This window comes from Eschrichtius robustus, chromosome 8 (genome assembly GCF_028021215.1).
Source record: "Eschrichtius robustus isolate mEscRob2 chromosome 8, mEscRob2.pri, whole genome shotgun sequence".
Classification (NCBI taxonomy): domain Eukaryota; kingdom Metazoa; phylum Chordata; class Mammalia; order Artiodactyla; family Eschrichtiidae; genus Eschrichtius; species Eschrichtius robustus.
This window is the reverse complement of record NC_090831.1, coordinates 125,540,240-125,557,425: the sequence shown is the minus strand read 5'-3', so window position 1 is coordinate 125,557,425 and position 17,186 is coordinate 125,540,240. Positions and strand designations below refer to the sequence as shown.

At 46.9% G+C, this 17,186-nt stretch overlaps 1 protein-coding gene and 1 long non-coding RNA gene across 2 annotated transcripts; one reads left to right on the top strand and one right to left on the bottom strand.

Moving 5' to 3' along the window:
• Positions 1–206: 206 nt before the first annotated feature.
• LOC137768646 (uncharacterized) lies at positions 207–16,292 on the top strand. The gene is made up of 5 exons (XR_011074770.1): positions 207–521; positions 1,566–1,705; positions 9,361–9,873; positions 15,349–15,513; positions 15,923–16,292. It is a non-coding gene; the product is annotated as an uncharacterized lncRNA (long non-coding RNA).
• On the bottom strand, positions 13,007–14,649 carry CCT8L2 (chaperonin containing TCP1 subunit 8 like 2). The gene is given in 2 exon segments (XM_068550294.1): positions 13,007–14,502; positions 14,505–14,649. Coding segments are annotated over 2 exon segments (1,641 nt in total).
• Positions 16,293–17,186: the final 894 nt, after the last annotated feature.

Here is a 17,186-nt window from a genome sequence, read left to right as displayed (position 1 = left end):
CCCCGCCCCTGCTCCCCTCCCATTGGCCCTCGAGCTGTCTGGCGGCCCACCCCCGCACCGACTTATCCTCCCATTGGCCTCACGCCCGCCGCCCCGCCCCGGTACTCCCCGGTTCGTTCTCCCATTGGCCTCACGCCCGCCGACCCGCCCCTCCGCGGCCCCTCTCGGGCAGCCGAGCCCTGCCAGGCCTCTTGCTTCGCGGAGGCTGCGGGCGTCCTCAGTCGGCGGCCTCCGTCCGCCTTCACGAGTCCTGCTCCTACTCCTCGCCTCTTCTCCTCTCCCAGTATTTACGTCTCTCTCCCCGCCCTGCTTCCGTCGCTCAGGGAGCCTGAGCCCCGAGCCTGGCGGCACCCCGCGCCCCCTGCCCCGCCTACCCTGGGGCTCCGCGTCCAGCGCTGCCCGCACTCTCCCTCCTGCTCCTTTCCTCCGCCCCTTTCCTCTCCTTGCGTCACTTCGCATTTTCCTTTCTTCCCTGAAATCGCTGCCTTCTGCAGGTTTCCTCCCGGTGCCGAATCCGTAAGGTCTTCATCGCGCCCCTTTTCTCCGCCCCGCTTCCGCATCCCCTCTTTCCCCCCCACGCCGTCCCCCTGAACTCAGCGTAACAGGGAGAGTCAGGGATAAACAAGATAAATATCAACGTTAATATGGTTATTGCTTTGCGTTTTTGAAACGGAAAATGAACTGGAACGCCCAGATAAACCCAGCCCTGGGATCAAGATTGAGTTCTTAAAGGACCGTGTGAGACTGGAATGACAAACTTGACTAGCGCAGCAACATAATCAGTTTTTTCCTGGGGAAGCTACTCATATCGGTTGTTTATACAGTATTGTTATTATAACCGTTTGGGGGGTGTGTGTGTGTGTGTGTTTACTTTGTGCCAGTTTTGTAAATGACTGCTTTTGACCGTAAGGATGAACTGTCTGATAAAGTTGAGGGTTGGAGCAAATCCCCACACAAGTCTTTTGGCTACAAACAGGAGAAATCCTTGATTATTCAAATGGGAAACTCCAATAGCTTTCCCAAGGTTATTAAAGAGGGTGATCTCAAACTTAGACCCAGGTCAGACTCCAGAGGTCCATCAGGAGACTCCATCATGCCTCATTAATATCCGCGGAAGAATGGCAGACTGGTGCTTCCAGCCGCATTCCCACCTGTCACAGGGGGTCTTTACAAAGCTCCTGAGTGACCTCCAAGGTTCTGCCTTAGAGGATCCTGGCTGTCTCTCCAGCCTCTGGTCACTGCACAAGGACCACCAAGTGCTTTTTGCCACAGGGCCTTTGCACTTGCTGCTGTTTCCTGACCTGTCTGGATCAGCTGTTCTTAAGACTTTTCACGTGGCTTAGCCCATGTCCCCCCAGGAGTCATTTCTGACCCTGAATCTAAAGTAGGACCCCTCCAGCCTAAGCAATTACTCTCTGTCATTTCACCCTGTTATTTCCTTCAGAGCATGAGCGCAGTCTGAAATCATCTTGTTTATTTACTTGTTCTGTTCTGTTCCCCTTCACCTCCCCTCCACCATTAAGAGTGAGCTCCTGGACACAGGTGCCTTTTCTGTGTTTTTTCAGAGCTGTATCTCCAGGGCACAAAGTAGGCACTCAGTACATCCTTGATGAATATATGAACGGTACATTAGCTGTGATCAAGTGAACTCACCAAACTGTCCTTCACGTCTGGTTCCGCCAGAATTGTATAGACTCACCTACAGGTAAGCGAGTTGGAAAAATAGCTATTCTCTTGGTAACTATTCTATGTTTCTTTGTGCACTTTATATCTGGCTGTTCTTTGAGAAGGAGAGTGAGAAACAAGGCCTGTTGCCCCAAGGCCACCCATTTGCCCACCTCTTCTCCAGCTGTCACAGCATGTTGACACTGCCTTGCCCTCTCCCTGACCCCAGGTGGGCACATACTTGGCTGGCAGCGCCTTCTCCCTGAGGAGTCTCTGTTCCATGTTGCCGTCACACTCAGCTGGGGCCCTGTCATGGGTTCTACCTTAGGCGGGAAAGCAGAATAGGAGGAAGCCCCTTCCAGTTTCCCCTTCCCCCCTCAGACATACTGCTGGGGTTCCATTCAGCAGTGAGCCCTCTGTCTGGACCCCTGCACAGGGGCGCATCCTCTGCTTTCTGAGGCACAGAGAACCCCGGGTCAGTCACTGGAAAGGTGAAATCTAGTCCTAACCGCCCCAAACAGGTGGTATGAGTCTGGCCAAATCTAGTAACTCCCTGGTTCTCAGTGACTTCATCGGTCTTTGCCTCTGTTGTTTGCTTATAGTTTTAGAGATGTAGACATCTCATAGATTTCAGCTGCTCGAAACTATCAGCCCAAAGAAGAATCCTGTGGCTTCCCCCTGGGGCACAAAGAGGCTGCTGGTGCAATAAAGCCAGTGCTTCCTAATTTACGTTCAGTAGGAGAGAGTGCACTTCCCGTCATGTGTTCCAGGCCAGAATCCTCCAGTTCACCCTGCTTGGACTGCCTGGGCCCGGGCCCAGCCCTAGACCAGTAACTCTGGCCAGGAGAATGGAAAGCCTTGATCAGGTTAAACCTACCAGCCAACCAGAGCATATCCTTAGAATAAGGGTGGGGTCGGCTCCTGATAAGTGCGTGTGGAACTGAAATCTACATCCTTTTAGATAGGGGGTACTGAGGGGGCGGGGTGCCGAGTAGGTATTCAGCAGTGCCCCTGAGAGGAATTAGCACAGGGCCAGCTAATAAGTGTTAGCCATCGCTGTGGTCAGCAAAGACAAGATGGTGTGGGGGAGTTCGCCTGGCAAGCAAAGGCATTCATCTCAGACCCCTAATCCACCGCTAACCACTAGCTTTGTAACTTCAGACAAATTATGGAAGCGGTACCATTTTAGAAGTGGAGGAGGACTTAGAGGCCATAGGGTTCAAGCCTTCATTGGGCAGACTTGGAAACTGATGCCCCCAGAGATTAGTCTGGGTCTCGGTTTCTTCATCTGTGAAGTAGGGCTGATAATACTGGTCCTGGCTCGTCTCACAGTTATTATGTGGATCAAATGAAGTAATGTTTCTACAAAGGGCTCAGGAAGGTAACAAAAATGCTGTTCTTATGCAAAGCATTTTATTTTCATCATTAATGTAGTAACAATGCCTTAATAAGAGGAGAAAGGGAGAGTACATTCAAAGGATAGGCTTATTTGGCTCAAAGAAATAAATAATAACACTTGCAAAAGAGGAAGGTGTGTGTGTGTGTGTGTGTGTTGTTAGGTGAGGTGGGGAAGGTGTAAGGCGAGGCCCTGCTATACCCTTAGGGAGTGGTGTAGGGAGTGGCTCTAAGGGTGGGAGGTTGGGTGAGGTAGTTGGTTATAAATCGAAGTTATCTCTCCTTGAATGACTTTTCAGAAGAGGAGGGTCACTCACTTAGGAGGACAAATCTAGATTTCAGGGTAATCTTATATTTCTGTAGTTCAGCTCCTCTGCAAAATTGATGCCAAGACAGGATTGTCATGCAGGAGACTGACAGGAGGAAATACCTATGAGGGAAGAAAGGGGAGAGAGTTGGAAGAGGCAGGAGATCTGACCCCTGGGAAGGGGAGGTGGAGCAGGCAGAGTGGTTGGGTAGGCTTTGGCCAGACGGGCCGGAGTGCTGGAGCACAGGTTCCCTTCTGAGGATCCTGGTGGTGGATTCCAAGGTCGCCGAGGCACTCAGTCAGTCACTCTCCCTGCAACAGGAGATGAGATTGGGGTCCCACACCATCCCGTGAAGCTTCAAAATAGCTTCATTCATTCCTTCACTCAGTACGCTGATCAGCTACCAAGTGTCACGTGTAGGTGACTGCAGCAATGGAAGCATGTGACCCTTGTCTTTCCTAGCTATCTTCCATCCACTTTCTAATACTTCTAAATGGTGAGTTTGCCTGATCGAGATTCCTTGCCTGTTGGCCGAGTTAAATCCTGGTATCAGGGTAGTTCTTAACACTGAGTTAGCACTTAATAAATGTTCAAATTGCCGTAATAAATCCAACTGTACCCCACTATTACTTGAAATATAAACAGCTACATTTACTTCTAGAACTCTCCACTGTTTACTATGCAGAATGAGAGGAAATTTTAAACTCTCAGCACTTCTAGAAACCTGTTATTTGGATTATTTGGATAAGTGCAACATAAGAGTTTAGGAGAGTTCAGTAGAGGAAAAACTTTACGAAAGTAAAAAGCTGAAGAGGGCTTCCCTGGTGGCGCAGTGGTTGAGAATCTGCCTGCCAATGCAGGGGACAAGGGTTCGAGCCCTGGTCTGGGAAGATCCCACATGCCGCGGAGCAACTGGGCCCGTGAGCCACAATTACTGAGCCTGCGTGTCTGGAGCCTGTGCTCCGCAACAAGAGAGGCCACGATAGTGAGAGGCCTGCGCACCGCAATGAAGAGTGCCCCCGCTTGCCACAACTAGGGAAAGCCCTCGCACAGAAACGAAGACCCAACACAGCCATAAATTAATTAATTAATTAATTTTTAAAAAATCTTAAAAAAAAAAAAGCTGAAGAGATCAGTAGAGAGTGGAGAAAAATGAAAGAAGAGAAATTTAATTTATGAAAAGGAAACCCAGATCTTGGGGAAAAAATAGGGAATTATCTTCCTGAAACTCCCAGGAAACAAACAAACAGACAAACAAAAGAAAACTTACCCAAGATGGAAAAGAATAAGGTTGAGCAGGCATTTCAAGAAGCCAGAGACTAAATAAAAGGCAAAGATGATTAATTACTTGTTGTAATGAGAGCCCATAGGAATTGATGGAAAAGTAGAACCCATGGGCAAAGAAATAAAGAAATGGATGAGAAATATACAAAACAACACAGAAAATAAAATGTGGGAGGGAGGAGAAAAGCAATTATACCTAATGAATTTGTAATATAATAGAAAATGGAGTAAAATGTAACAAGAAGGCACATAGGAATATTTTCTCTGAATAAATATTGCATTACTGAGAGTTCCCTGGTGGCCTAGTGGTTAGGATTCTGGGCTTTCACTGCTGTGGCCGGGCTTCAATCCCTGCTCAGGGAACTTGAGATCCTGCAAGCCACGCAGCACGGCCAAAAACAACAACTAGAAAATTTATTGCATTACTATTTCTATATTTCAAATCATTGATGATATTCTCATTCTCTACTACTTAGTGCCTATTGTAGCATAAGGCAAAATAAAAATTTACACAGAAATAGGAAAACTGAATTTCCGACTGTGGCATTAGCATATCAATCTCTACGGATGTACCTGTGTGGTGTGATGCTGAACATCTGAGTAAAGACTTTAAATTTCAGTGACGTGCTCATACAACTCAATAGCAAAAACAAACAAACAGTCCAATTTAAAATGGGGAGAGGAAGAGACATTTTTTCAAAGACGTACAAACGCCAACAGGTACATGAAAAGGTGCTCAACATCACTAATCATCAGAGAAATGTAAATCAAAACCCTAATGGGCTATCACCTCACACCTGTCTATTACCTGGCTATTATCAAAAAGACAGCAGTAGTGTTTCTGAGGGTGTGGAGAAAAGGGAACACTTCTGCACTGTTGGTAGGAATGTAAATTGGTGCAGCCACTATGGAGAACAGTATGGAGGGTCCTCAAAAAATTAAAAATAGAACTACCTTATGATCCAGCAATTCAACTTGTGGGTATTTATCAGAAGAAAGCTTAATCACTATCTCAAAAACATGTCTACAATCCCATGTTCATTGCAGCATTATTCACAATAGCCAAGACATGGAAACAACCTAAGAGTCCATCAATGGATGAATGGATAAAGAAAAGGTGATATATATACACAGTGGAATATTACTCAGCCATGAAATAGAAGGAAATCCTGCCATTTGCAACAACGTGGATGGACTTTGAGAGCATTACGCTAAGTGGAATAAGTCAGACAGAGAAAGACAAATAGTATATGATCCACTTATATGTGGAACAACAAGAAAAGACAAACAAAAACGAACTCAAATATACAGAGAACAGATTATCAGTTGCCAGAGGTGGAGACATTGGGGGTACATGTGGAGAGTGGGCAAAATGGGTGAAGGGGGTCAAAAGGTACGAACTTCCAGTTACCAGATACATAAGTCCTGGGATGTAATGTATAGCGTGGTGACTCTAGTTGACAATATTGTGTATTTGAAGTTTACCAAGGGAGTAGATCTTAAAAATTCTCATCACAAGAAAAAAAAATTTGTAACTATGTGTGGAGATACATGTTAACTAATTGTGATCATTTCACAATATATACATATGTCAAATCATTATGTTGTATACCTAAAACTAATACAATATTATATGTCAATTATATCTCAATTAAAAAAAGACTAAATTTCAGTAACATCTGGGTGTATTTTGAAATGTTTTCTATTTAGTTTCAGGAATTAAGGCATGTGTAGATTTTTCTCAAGTTAAAATCTAGGGACTTCCCTGGTGGCACAGTGGATAAGACTCTCTGCTCCCAGTGCAGGGGGCCCAGGTTCGATCCCTGGTCAGGGAACTAGATCCCACATTCATGCCGCAACTAAGAGTTCACGTGCCACAACTAAGGAGCCCATGTGCCGCAACTAGGGAGCCCGCATGCCGCAACTAAGGAGCCCTGGAGCTGCAACTAAGGAGCCCTCCTGCCGCAACTGAGACCCCGTGCAACCAAATACATAAATATTAAAAAAAAAAAAATCTAGTGTAAAAAAACATTGCAAGTCATTTTGGAAACTATTTTTCACGTGAAACAATATTGCAATGGATTATTACCCCTTTTGTCAACAAATTACATTAATAAAATTGAAATAGAAGGAGGTTTTAGATCAAAATGAATGTAGGAATGCAATGTGAAGCACGGAGTATTTGGCATCTACGCAAGGAAGACTGAGGCGGACTGATAGATCTCATCGCTTCTGGGGGTAGGGGTGGAGCAGGGGTGCTCGTCCAGAGCTTGGTTGCTTCCCAGGAGGGTAAGCTCAGGTAAGCAGCCGCACTGGGGCCCTCTGCAATGCTAGGTTCTGGAGTCGGTGGGCACAGGAGGCAGAGTACACAGGGGTTAAGTTGTTTTTAAAAATTTATAATGATCCGGATGTGAAAATGTTTTCCGTTGTGCATTCAGTGACGTTTAGAGAGGCATATCTGGCCTAAACTCACCAGGATCCACCTCTCCTTTCTGATTGCATTCAGTGAATTAGAAGAAAACTTATAGAGAGCCATGATTTTGTTTTTAACCTGTAGAATGAATAAAACTGCATCTCAAATCTGTGCTGCAGTACAGAAAGATTGCCGTTGTTTTGCTAACCAGCCTCTATTCTCTCTTACTTAGCTCTGCAGTAACCAATGGCAAGCTCTGTTAATGACATGTGCTGGAGTGTCCAAATTCCTCATTCAGTCTTTACATTTGTAGAAGGTTTGAATTCTCAAGTCCCAAACTCAAGGTGTTCGAAGTATGTATTTCTATAATTAAATGATCTTAAAATTTCTTTTTCCAGCTCCCTTTCTGCCTGATGGTAGAATATTTAATTTAGTTAATTCCAGGTAAATTTAGTCCCTTCATGGTTTTTCTTGATCAGTCCAGACTAAAGTCAAATCAATTTTTTTTAAAATTTATTTTATTGAAGTATGGTTGATTTACAATGTTGTGTTAATTTCTGCTGTACAGCAAAATGATTCAGTTATACATATATATACATTCTTTTTCATATTCTTTTCCATTATGGTTATCATAGGATCTTGAATATAGTTCCCTGTGCTCTACAGTAGGACCTTGTTGTCTATCCATTCTGTATGTAATAGTTTGCATCTGCTAATCCCAAACTCCCAGTCCCTCCCTCCCCCACCTCCCCTCCCCCTTAGCAACCACAAGTCTGTTCTCTATGTCTGTGGGTTTGTTTCTGTTTCATAGATAAGTTCATTTGCATCATATTTTAGTTTCCACATATAAGTAATATCATGCAGTATTTGTCTTTCTCTTTCTGGCTTACTTCACTTAGTATGATAATCTCTAGGTCCATCCATGTGGCCATGAATGGCATTATTTTATTCTTTTTTATGGCTGAGTAATATTCCATTATATATATATATATATATATATATATATATATATATATATATACCACATCTTTCTTATCCATTCCTCTGTCGATCAGCCAAGTCAGTTCTTTTTTTTTTAAATTTATTTTATTTTTGGCTGCATTATTCTTAGTTGCAGCACGTGGGATCTTTTGTTGTGGTGCGTGGGCTCTTCATTGTGGCGCACGGGCTTTCTCTCTAGTTGTGGCGTGTGGGCTCAGTAGTTGCGGCGCGCAGGCTTAGATCTCAGACCAGGGATCGAACCCGTGTCCCCTGCATTGGAAGACGGATTCTTAACCATTGGACCACCAGGGAAGTCCCCCAGCCAAGTCAATTCTTGATCTCCTCCTGAGGCACAGGGAGACCTGCCTGCTGTCCCGGGAGAGCCCTTTCTTCCCTGCCCCTCCCGCCCTGTCATTTCGGCTCCATCCTGTTGGCACTCCTTGGGGGCTCCAGGTTGCAGACCAGAAGCAGAGACTCTCCTCTGTTTTCAGACCCTCAAACTTTCCTGGAGATTCTACTGCCTTTTTCCTCATCTCACTCCTTAGAGCCCATGAGGAGGTGAGCAGAGCCCCTCTCAGATCCTGCCAGCATCTCTCTCATTCTCCCCCAACCATCTTCCTCTCCCCCCTTCCCCAGTTAGGAAGGGGATCTTTAGCTTGGTGGGAGGGGAGGTTGATAATTTTGGGAAGAAAGTTGACTCAGCTACTTTAGGAATCACAGAGATTCTGGGGTTTCTGTGTCTACTGCAGGTTTTAGCATTTTAGCACTTTGGGGACAACTTTCCCTGGGGTAGTTAGCTTAACAAGGAAACTGAGTACAAGGGAAAATTTTCAATAAATCAGTGGGAAGTAGCCCATCAGTAAATACTTAACAATGCCACGCCCCTCACATCATGGTGAAGCATCATCCAGAGTTGGTCTCTATTCCAGAAAGGTTCAGGCAGAAATGGGAGGGGCCTGGGGCTACAAACATGTGTATTTATGTCAGGCCAGCTGACAGGGTACAAGCAAGTCTTCTTAAACTAGTTTCGTTCATTCGCAAAAGAAATGGTTGAGTCCCTGAGCCCCAGTCTTCCCTTTTCCTTCCATTCAGATGTCCCAGTTTGGAAGTCTTCTGTTTTCTCTCTTGAGTCTTAGCTTTCTCTATCCTTTGGCCTCTGCACTAAAGGGATTTCAGACTTATAGGCCTAGAAAGCAGAGCTCCTGCTGTAAGGAGATCTCTTGAGAAAGGCCTCTTGGGAAGAGGTCCAGAAATAGACAAAGGATTGGAACAGACTACTGACAGCTCTTTCTTGTTTCAATCTTCTTTTCACAGTTTGGAAGCAATGACTTTCGTCCCTTCAGGACTCCAGGATTTGTGTAGGCCCCAGTCTTGGGTCTGTGCTCACAGGTGCCCAGAAGTATGGGGTAGTTCTCCCAACTCAGCCCCAGTCTTCCCCACCCAGGCCAGCCACCATCTTCTTCATCCCCCAGGACTCAGAAGTTCTTGTTTTCAGTCCCTGTTTTCTCCTGATCTTATCTCTTTGCTCTCTGCTTGCTGGGTCAACTCAGAACCCCACAACACAATGTCACTAAATTGGAAGGTGTGGGGGATAGAAGAACAGACAAGTCCACCGGCTGCAAGTTTCATGGAGAATGTGCTCTTGAAATTGTTGTTTTTGAAATTCAGCTGCTTCTGGAGCTGAAGACAGCACATCTTGGAAGAGAAAGATGTAGCCAAGTCCTTGGGCCCTTGGAGAACTCGAGACCCTGCATCCTAGGAGAGTTTGATCCTGGAACCTTGGAAGCAGGATCCAGAGAGACCTGGTAAAATTGACGTCAAATTCTGGTCAGTTTCTCCATAGTCAGTAGGAGAAAAGACACAACTTTATGTCTGATTCAGACATTTTGACACTTAGAATGCTTAAAGATGATGTTAAGAGGACACTTGATTTCTAGCCATAATCAAGATAGAGCTAACTGGGAGCGTAGCTTAGATCAGTGCTTCTCAGACTTTAATATGCACCCCAGTCACCTGGGGATCTTGTTAAAGTGCAAATTCTGACAAAGTAGGTTGTTGAGGGGCTGGGGGCGGCTGAGATTCTGCATGTCTAACATGCTCCCGAATGATGCCAGTGCCACTGGTTCAGGGATCACTGCTAAGTAGCAAGAGTTTAGAAGGCAGGCTGTAGGGTTGGAGATAAGCCTCAACTGATGCTAAAAAAAACCTCAACACCCAAACACTTTCAGTTCGTACTGAGCTCTCCCTTCTGGTCCTCTTCCCCAAGCCGTGTCTGCTAGCTGCCCACGGTAGTCAACTTAACCATTGTACGACGCTTCCTTCTCTTCTGGAGCAGCTAATGCTCTTTATTTTCTATTGTTTGGCCGCACTGCATGGCATGGCGGAACTTCCCCGACCCTGCACTGGAGGCACGGGGTCTTAACCAATGTGCCACCGGGGAAGTCCTAAAGCTCTTTAGATAACAAGAAGGGGAAGCCAGCTCTGGCTCGATCAAGCAGATTTATCTGAAGGATACTTCGCAGTTTACAGAATTGAAGAGCTGGCCAACTAGTCATGGGACAGATGGGAACCAGGGTAATTCAGGGGCCTCCTTAGCACAAGCTCTAGGACCTTGCCAGCTTTCCCATGAGATGCCTGAATTCTCTGGGTCTTTAGGTTTCAAATTGGGGTTAGATGTTTTTACCTTTAAAGCCCTCAGTATAAGCCAGTTAAATTTGTATCTGCCATATATTTCTTCATCACTTGTAAGGCTGTCCTTGCTAATTTTAACTTGTGTGTATATATACATATATATATATATATAATTGTGTGTGTATCTGTCTGTCTAGGGGAAAAGGAGATGGTAATGTTACAGTATGATTTCTCCCCACTTATCAAAAAAATCACTCGTATATCAAATTTAGGGCACTTAAAAGATACTAAGTTACATGTTTGGCCTTCGTATGTCTTGGATCTATAACTAAAATGTTTTCTGTGAGCAAGAGCCGTCTTTATTTACTTATTTTATCTTGCAAAGTAAACATGCCTTTTTGTCTAATTTAAAAAACACTAATTGTAGGGACTTCCCTGGCAGTCCAGTGGTTAAGATTCCATGCTCCCAATTCAGGGGGCATGGGTTCGATCCCTGGTCAGGGAACTAAGATCCTGCATGCTGCTCGGTGTGGCCAAAAAAAAAAAAAAAAAAAAAAAACCGAAAAACAAAACACTAATTGTAAATTTTCAATTTACATTTTGAGACATACTTTCTTCATAATTATAGGGGTTATATCTCTGAAAACATCACAACAGAGGAATTTGGGGCAATAAAGTAATGAATAAGAGAATGGGTTTTCCTCTTCTATTTACTGTATAAATTTGGCCAATTACTTAATTTCTCTGAAGCTCAATTGTGTCTCCTGCAACTGAGAGATAACAAGCTTCCTTCTCATAAGTTTGTTTTGATGACTAAATAAACTGAAGACGAAGTGCTTTTGAACTGCTTTAAAAAGTTACCTGGGCTTCCCTGGTGGCGCAGTGGTTGAGAATCTGCCTGCCAATGCAGGGGACACGGGTTCGAGCCCTGGTCTGGGAAGATCCCACATGCCGCGGAGCAACTAGGCCCGTGAGCCACAACTACTGAGCCTGTGCGTCTGGAGCCTGCGCTCCCCAATAAGAGAGGCCGCGATAGTGAGAGGCCCGCGCACCGCGATGAAGAGTGGCCCCCGCTCGCCGCAACTAGAGAAAGCCCCCGCACAGAAACGAAGACCCAACACAGCCAAAAATAAATAAATAAATTAATTAATTAAAAAAAAAAAAGTTACCTATCTCTATCATCATCACTATGGAATTTGAGACTCTATGAGAACAATACGGAACCTGAGGGCAGGGGAGAAATATGACAGCACTTAGTTATATTCGCTAAAATATAACGATGAAGACACAACAAGGAAAGACACATCAAGGATGTTGTATAGATATAACTTATTACTATAAGTTAGTGATAACGAGTATAGTTCTATACATTTTCACGTGCCATCCTTTGTTCACTAACAGCTTCTCGGGATTTCACTTCTGGGTTTCAAAGAATCTTTGCAAATTTGTTTTGCGTTGTTGCAGCTAATATGCCTGCTATAAGACAATTGTTTCTTGAGTCTGGTTCTCTCTCCAAATGCTTAAGCTTCTTTGTTTTGATTCTTAAGAGACTGCAGCTTCCCATCACCTCAGTTCTGTCCCTACATTCAGCTCTTTTCCCAGAGGCAGAGTAACTTGGATGGTTAAGTGGGAAAGGTTTTGGGTAACATGTTCCCAGCTCTGCTCAACTCTCTTTACTGCCCAGGAGTATCTGGGCATAATCACAGCCTGGCCAGGATAACCTGGTGCTGGGTGCTCCCCAGTGCTCCTCACCTCCACTGGAACTGTAGTGCGGTTCTAAGTTGTGTGTTCTTATCTTTTGTTATATATGCCAAGGATGCTTTTTAAAAAATATATTTCTGCCTGCCAGCTCATTTTCCTCCTTTATATTGATTTTTTGCCTTAAAATAACATTCCCTTCTTTTTCCAAATAATCACAACAGGAATGAGCGGCCACTCCTTTAAGCTGAAACTGAGGTTCTCAGATTGCTAAAGTGACATTTAGACAGAAATTCTAGAAATTTAGAATTCATGCAGGAATACTCAAACAGTTGGGAAGAGATACCTGCCCTTTCTTGCATCCCCAAAATTCAGGTACTCAATTTAAACATCTTTAATAGAATTGAATCCTGGAGGAAAGAACAGAATCTGATGGAGAGAAACAGGAAATGAAAAAAGCCAAGAATCTGAAAGGAAGTAAATCAATGGAAAGGACTTTAACGGTTATGTTGTTTTTATCTACAGAAATGGACTCAAATAGCAGCAAACGTGGAGGCAATACAAGGCAACATTCATTTTTGGGGTGGCAATGCCCTCCTTGGCAACCCCATTTTATTGAGGATGTTGCCACTTATTTGTTCCAAGGACTCCTTTTTTTCACGGGGGATGGTCGATCCTTTGCCTTCTTAGGTTCAGGTTTCAGGTCCTGGTGAGGTGTGGGACTTTTCTTGGCTACTACAATGTCATCGACAGTCAGGAGCTGTAGTACCACGTCAGCCACGGCTCGAAGTCCTTGGGCTTTGGCTATTAGGGTGTCCCACACCTCTTCCTGGGCCGCATTTATTATCCCTTCAACCTCCAATGCTATCAGGAAATTCCCAGCTTGGTGAGCTCCGTTCATTTCTGCCATCACGTCTGAGATGGCTAAGCCTGCCTTCTCTGCCAGGGTTTCAGGAAGAGACTGCAGGGCCTGGGCAAATGCCAGGAAGGTGGGACCACTGGGCCCTTCCGGTTTGGTTCCTTTCTCTGAGAGCATTTTCGCCAGAGCCATCTCCGTGGCCCCAGCTCCTGGAAGCAGTCTGGGATCCTGGCATAACTGGAAATAGGCATCAATGCCATGGTAGGCAGCCTACTCTGCACCCCGTAGCCCCTCAGCGGTGGCCTCCCTGAGCACCAAGGTGAGGGCAGGGGTGCCTGGAGTTTCTCACTCAAATACCGCAGCCAAACCTTTTCCCAGCTCCTGCCCGTACACCCTCTGACACTTCCCTGGCTCCAGCGGAGGAAGCAGATAAGGCATCAGAGGTGCGCCAGACACCTCGCTCAGGTACACCATCTCCCGCCGGGACTTCACCTGAATCACCATGAGGCCGCACCTGTCAGCATGCGTTAGGGTCTCCTCGTCAATTTGCCCCCAAACCACCACCACGTTAATAGACGCGGCTGCCAGCTGGGCCACCTGCTTTTCTATTAGCCTCTCGCTGCCCTTCCTGAACTCGGTCAGGTCATCAGGACTAGAGAGACGAGCCGTGGCCGGGGCACTGGGGCTGGCGGGCCCGAAGGCGCAGGCCATCAGAGCCACCCTGGCGCAGCTCAGCACCATGGCCACCTGGCCGCAGGGCTTGCCGGGCAGGGCCAGGCCGGGGAGCAGGCACGAGTCCTCCAGCCGCGCCCCGGGCAGCGCGCACACGCGCACGCGCTCCGGCCAGAAGCCGCCGTCCGGCTCCCGGGGGACCCAGCACGCATGCGCCACCATCTTGGTCAAGCAGTTCATCTGCCACAGCCTGTGCGTGTTGGTCACCGAGTGCAGGGCCCCGAACGGGTCCTCCAGAGGCCCCAGCGCCCGGAAGGCCAGGGACGGCAGCAGGGCCAGCGTCTCGGCGGCCGCCGCGGCCTAGGCCTCCCGGAGCTGGGCGCGCGGCAGGCCGGCCCGCAGCCGGCGCCCGGCCTGCGCCAGCAGGGCCTGGGGCAGGGGCACCACGAAGGCCGCGCCGTCGCCGCTCTGCTCCGCCTGGCTCTGCGCCGCCAACCGCAGCAGCCGGGCGGCGGGGTGCTCCAGCTCCAGCGCCCGGAGGATGTCCGTGGCGTACCCCGTGACCACGGTTTCCCCTTTGGCGGTGACCAGGAGCTCTGCCGCCCCTGGGGGCCGTAGCAGGGCCGCAGGACTCTGGCCAAGGTGTGTGCCGCGGCCAAGCTGCTCAGCAGGTGCTTCTCCTCGGCCGCCGGCATCGCCAGCCGTTCGGGCAGCTCAGGCGCCGAAGGGGCTCTGCCGTCCATCGCCCGCGGGGGCCACCCGGCCTCAGACAGGCGCTAGAACAGCAGTGAGGCGCCCCGGGAGGAGATCTCTGAAGCCCCTCGAGGGGTCAGTGGGAAAAGCAGCCAAATACGCATCAACTGGTGTCTGGAGAAGCCGGCGCTCTGGGCCCGGGCGCAAGGATGGTCTGCTGAGAGCTCAGCCCTAAAACCACCCCCAGATTGATCTGAAAAGGAACGGGGCCCTTGGGGCCTCTGGGGCTTGGTAGCTGAAACAGATCTGATCTTGATTAAGTCACAAGTGGCACATGGAACCAGGGCAGGGAATGAGGTCACAGAAGGATGGACCATGAGTTGGGAGGCCCTGGGGCAGGCGGAAGTCAGGCCCGGTTGTCCCCCAGAGGGGGAACACGCGTACCCGGGGCCCCAGAGTTTCATCTAAACTTCAGAGACAGGGAAGAGGAAACCAGGTGAAAACCCACCCACTTCAAATTCCTGGTGAAGCTGTGGCTCCTGTTGTTTGGTTGGTTGGTCTGGGTTTCTTCTGTTTGTTTTTGTTTTTTGAGAGGGAAATTGTTTTGTTCACTGTCTCATGCCGTGCTCTGTAACGCTAGCCACGTTTGGTTACCTGTGTGCCTCGGCCTCTTTGGCCACCTTACCCGTTTGTGCTGCTCATCAGCTTCCTTAAGGTGTCTGCTGGTCTGTTTGTCTTTCCGGTTGCAGATGTGTGAGGCTGCACAGTGTGGGACAACTCTTCCCAATGACGGTGATGTCACTGAGCTGGCAAAGGCAGGTCAAGACAAGGGAGGGAAAGAGGCTGACAGCCTGCAGACAGAGTAATAGACATGGACGCAGAGGAGTGAAAGTGACCAGGAAGGCAGCAAACGAGTGAGTGGGGCTGGGGCTGGGGCCCTCCCACCCTTACCCTCAGCCCTTAGAATTTGAGCTCCCGCCTTCCATCCTCCCTCCTTCCTTCCTTCTCTTGCTCCCTCCCATCCTCATATGGCACCTACTGGAGTAATGATTGCTGCTTTTTTAGTTTAACAAATATTTATGAGCATCTACTCTGTTCGATGTACTGGGGTCACAAAGATGGCAGGAACGTGAGACCAGTGAGGGAGAGAGATTGGTACCAAGTGAGTACAACTTCCTTAGGTGTTGAGCAGAGCACCAGCAGGAAGTGATGAAAATACCTATTAAGATTAGGGGAGGGACTTCCCTGGTGGTCCAGTGGTTAAGACTCCACACTCCCACTGCAGGGGGCATGAGTTCCATCAAATTTTTAAAATTTCCACAGACAAGAAGATAGAAAGAAAAGGAAAAGAATGTCACAGTGAAAGTTAAATACAATTAAGGCTAAAAAGGAGTTAAATTTGGGCTTCCCTGGTGGTGCAGTGGTTAAGAATCCACCTGCCAATGCAGGGGACACGGGTTCAAGCCCTGGTCTGGGAAGATCCCACATGCCGCGGAGCAACCAAGCCCGTGCGCCACAACTACTGAGCCTGTGCTCTAGAGCCCACAAGCCACAACTACTGAAGCCTGCGCACCTAGAGCCCGTGCTCCGCAACAAGAGAAGCCACTGCAATGAGAAGCCCGTACACCGCAACGAAGAGTAGCTCCCACTCGCCACAACTAGAGAAAGCCCGTGCACAGCAACGAAGACCCAACACAGCCAAAAATAAATAAATAAAATAAATAAATTTATTTAAAAAAAAAAGATAAATTTGGAGAAAAAACTTTTTCTTTGCAAAACAGCTTGATTGCTTTTGTAAAAATGATAGTCATTCATTATACAACTTAAAAGGAAAAAATACAAAGAAAGTAAATGTCATTTGGAATCCCAGCCCAGAGACAGTCATTGTTTATATTTTGATGAATATTATTACTTTACACACATATGCTTATATAGCTTGTTGTGGATTTACACAGTTTTACATACGTGAGTTATATGATACATATTGTATATGCTTGTCTGTAATAATTTTCCCCTTAATGTTATCTTGGCTGACATGTTTCTAAGGAGATGTTATGTTGTCTGAAGACCGTGGACAACGTTTTTTTTTTTTGACTGAGCCCTGCGGCATGCAGGATCTTAGTTCCCCGACCAGGGATCGAACTTGTGCCCCCTGCAGTGGAAGTGCAGAGTCCTAACCACTGGACCGCCAGGGAATTCCCCGTGGACAACTATTTTGACCTCTTTTGATTGTAGAGACTCCATTAGAAAAGGCGTGATCCTCCACGTCCAGGCTTCTGAAAGCCAGTAACACTGAGGGGTGTGTCACATAACAAACGTGGGTTGTAGGCGGCAAAGAGGACTTGCCTGTTCCCTTATAGAAAAGTAAAATATAACAATCAACACAAAATGTAGCAAAGTATTCATGTATACCTTGTCTATAAAGTTAGTTACTTTTTTCAAGTAGCCTCCCATAAGGGATCATCTTAGCTCTTTTTCTTGAAAGTAACATACATTTTCCCATTTATTTCACTTATTCAACAACTCTGTTGAGCCACTGCTGAGTAATAGGGATAGAAGGTGAATAAGGCAGACAGCTGGTGTCATC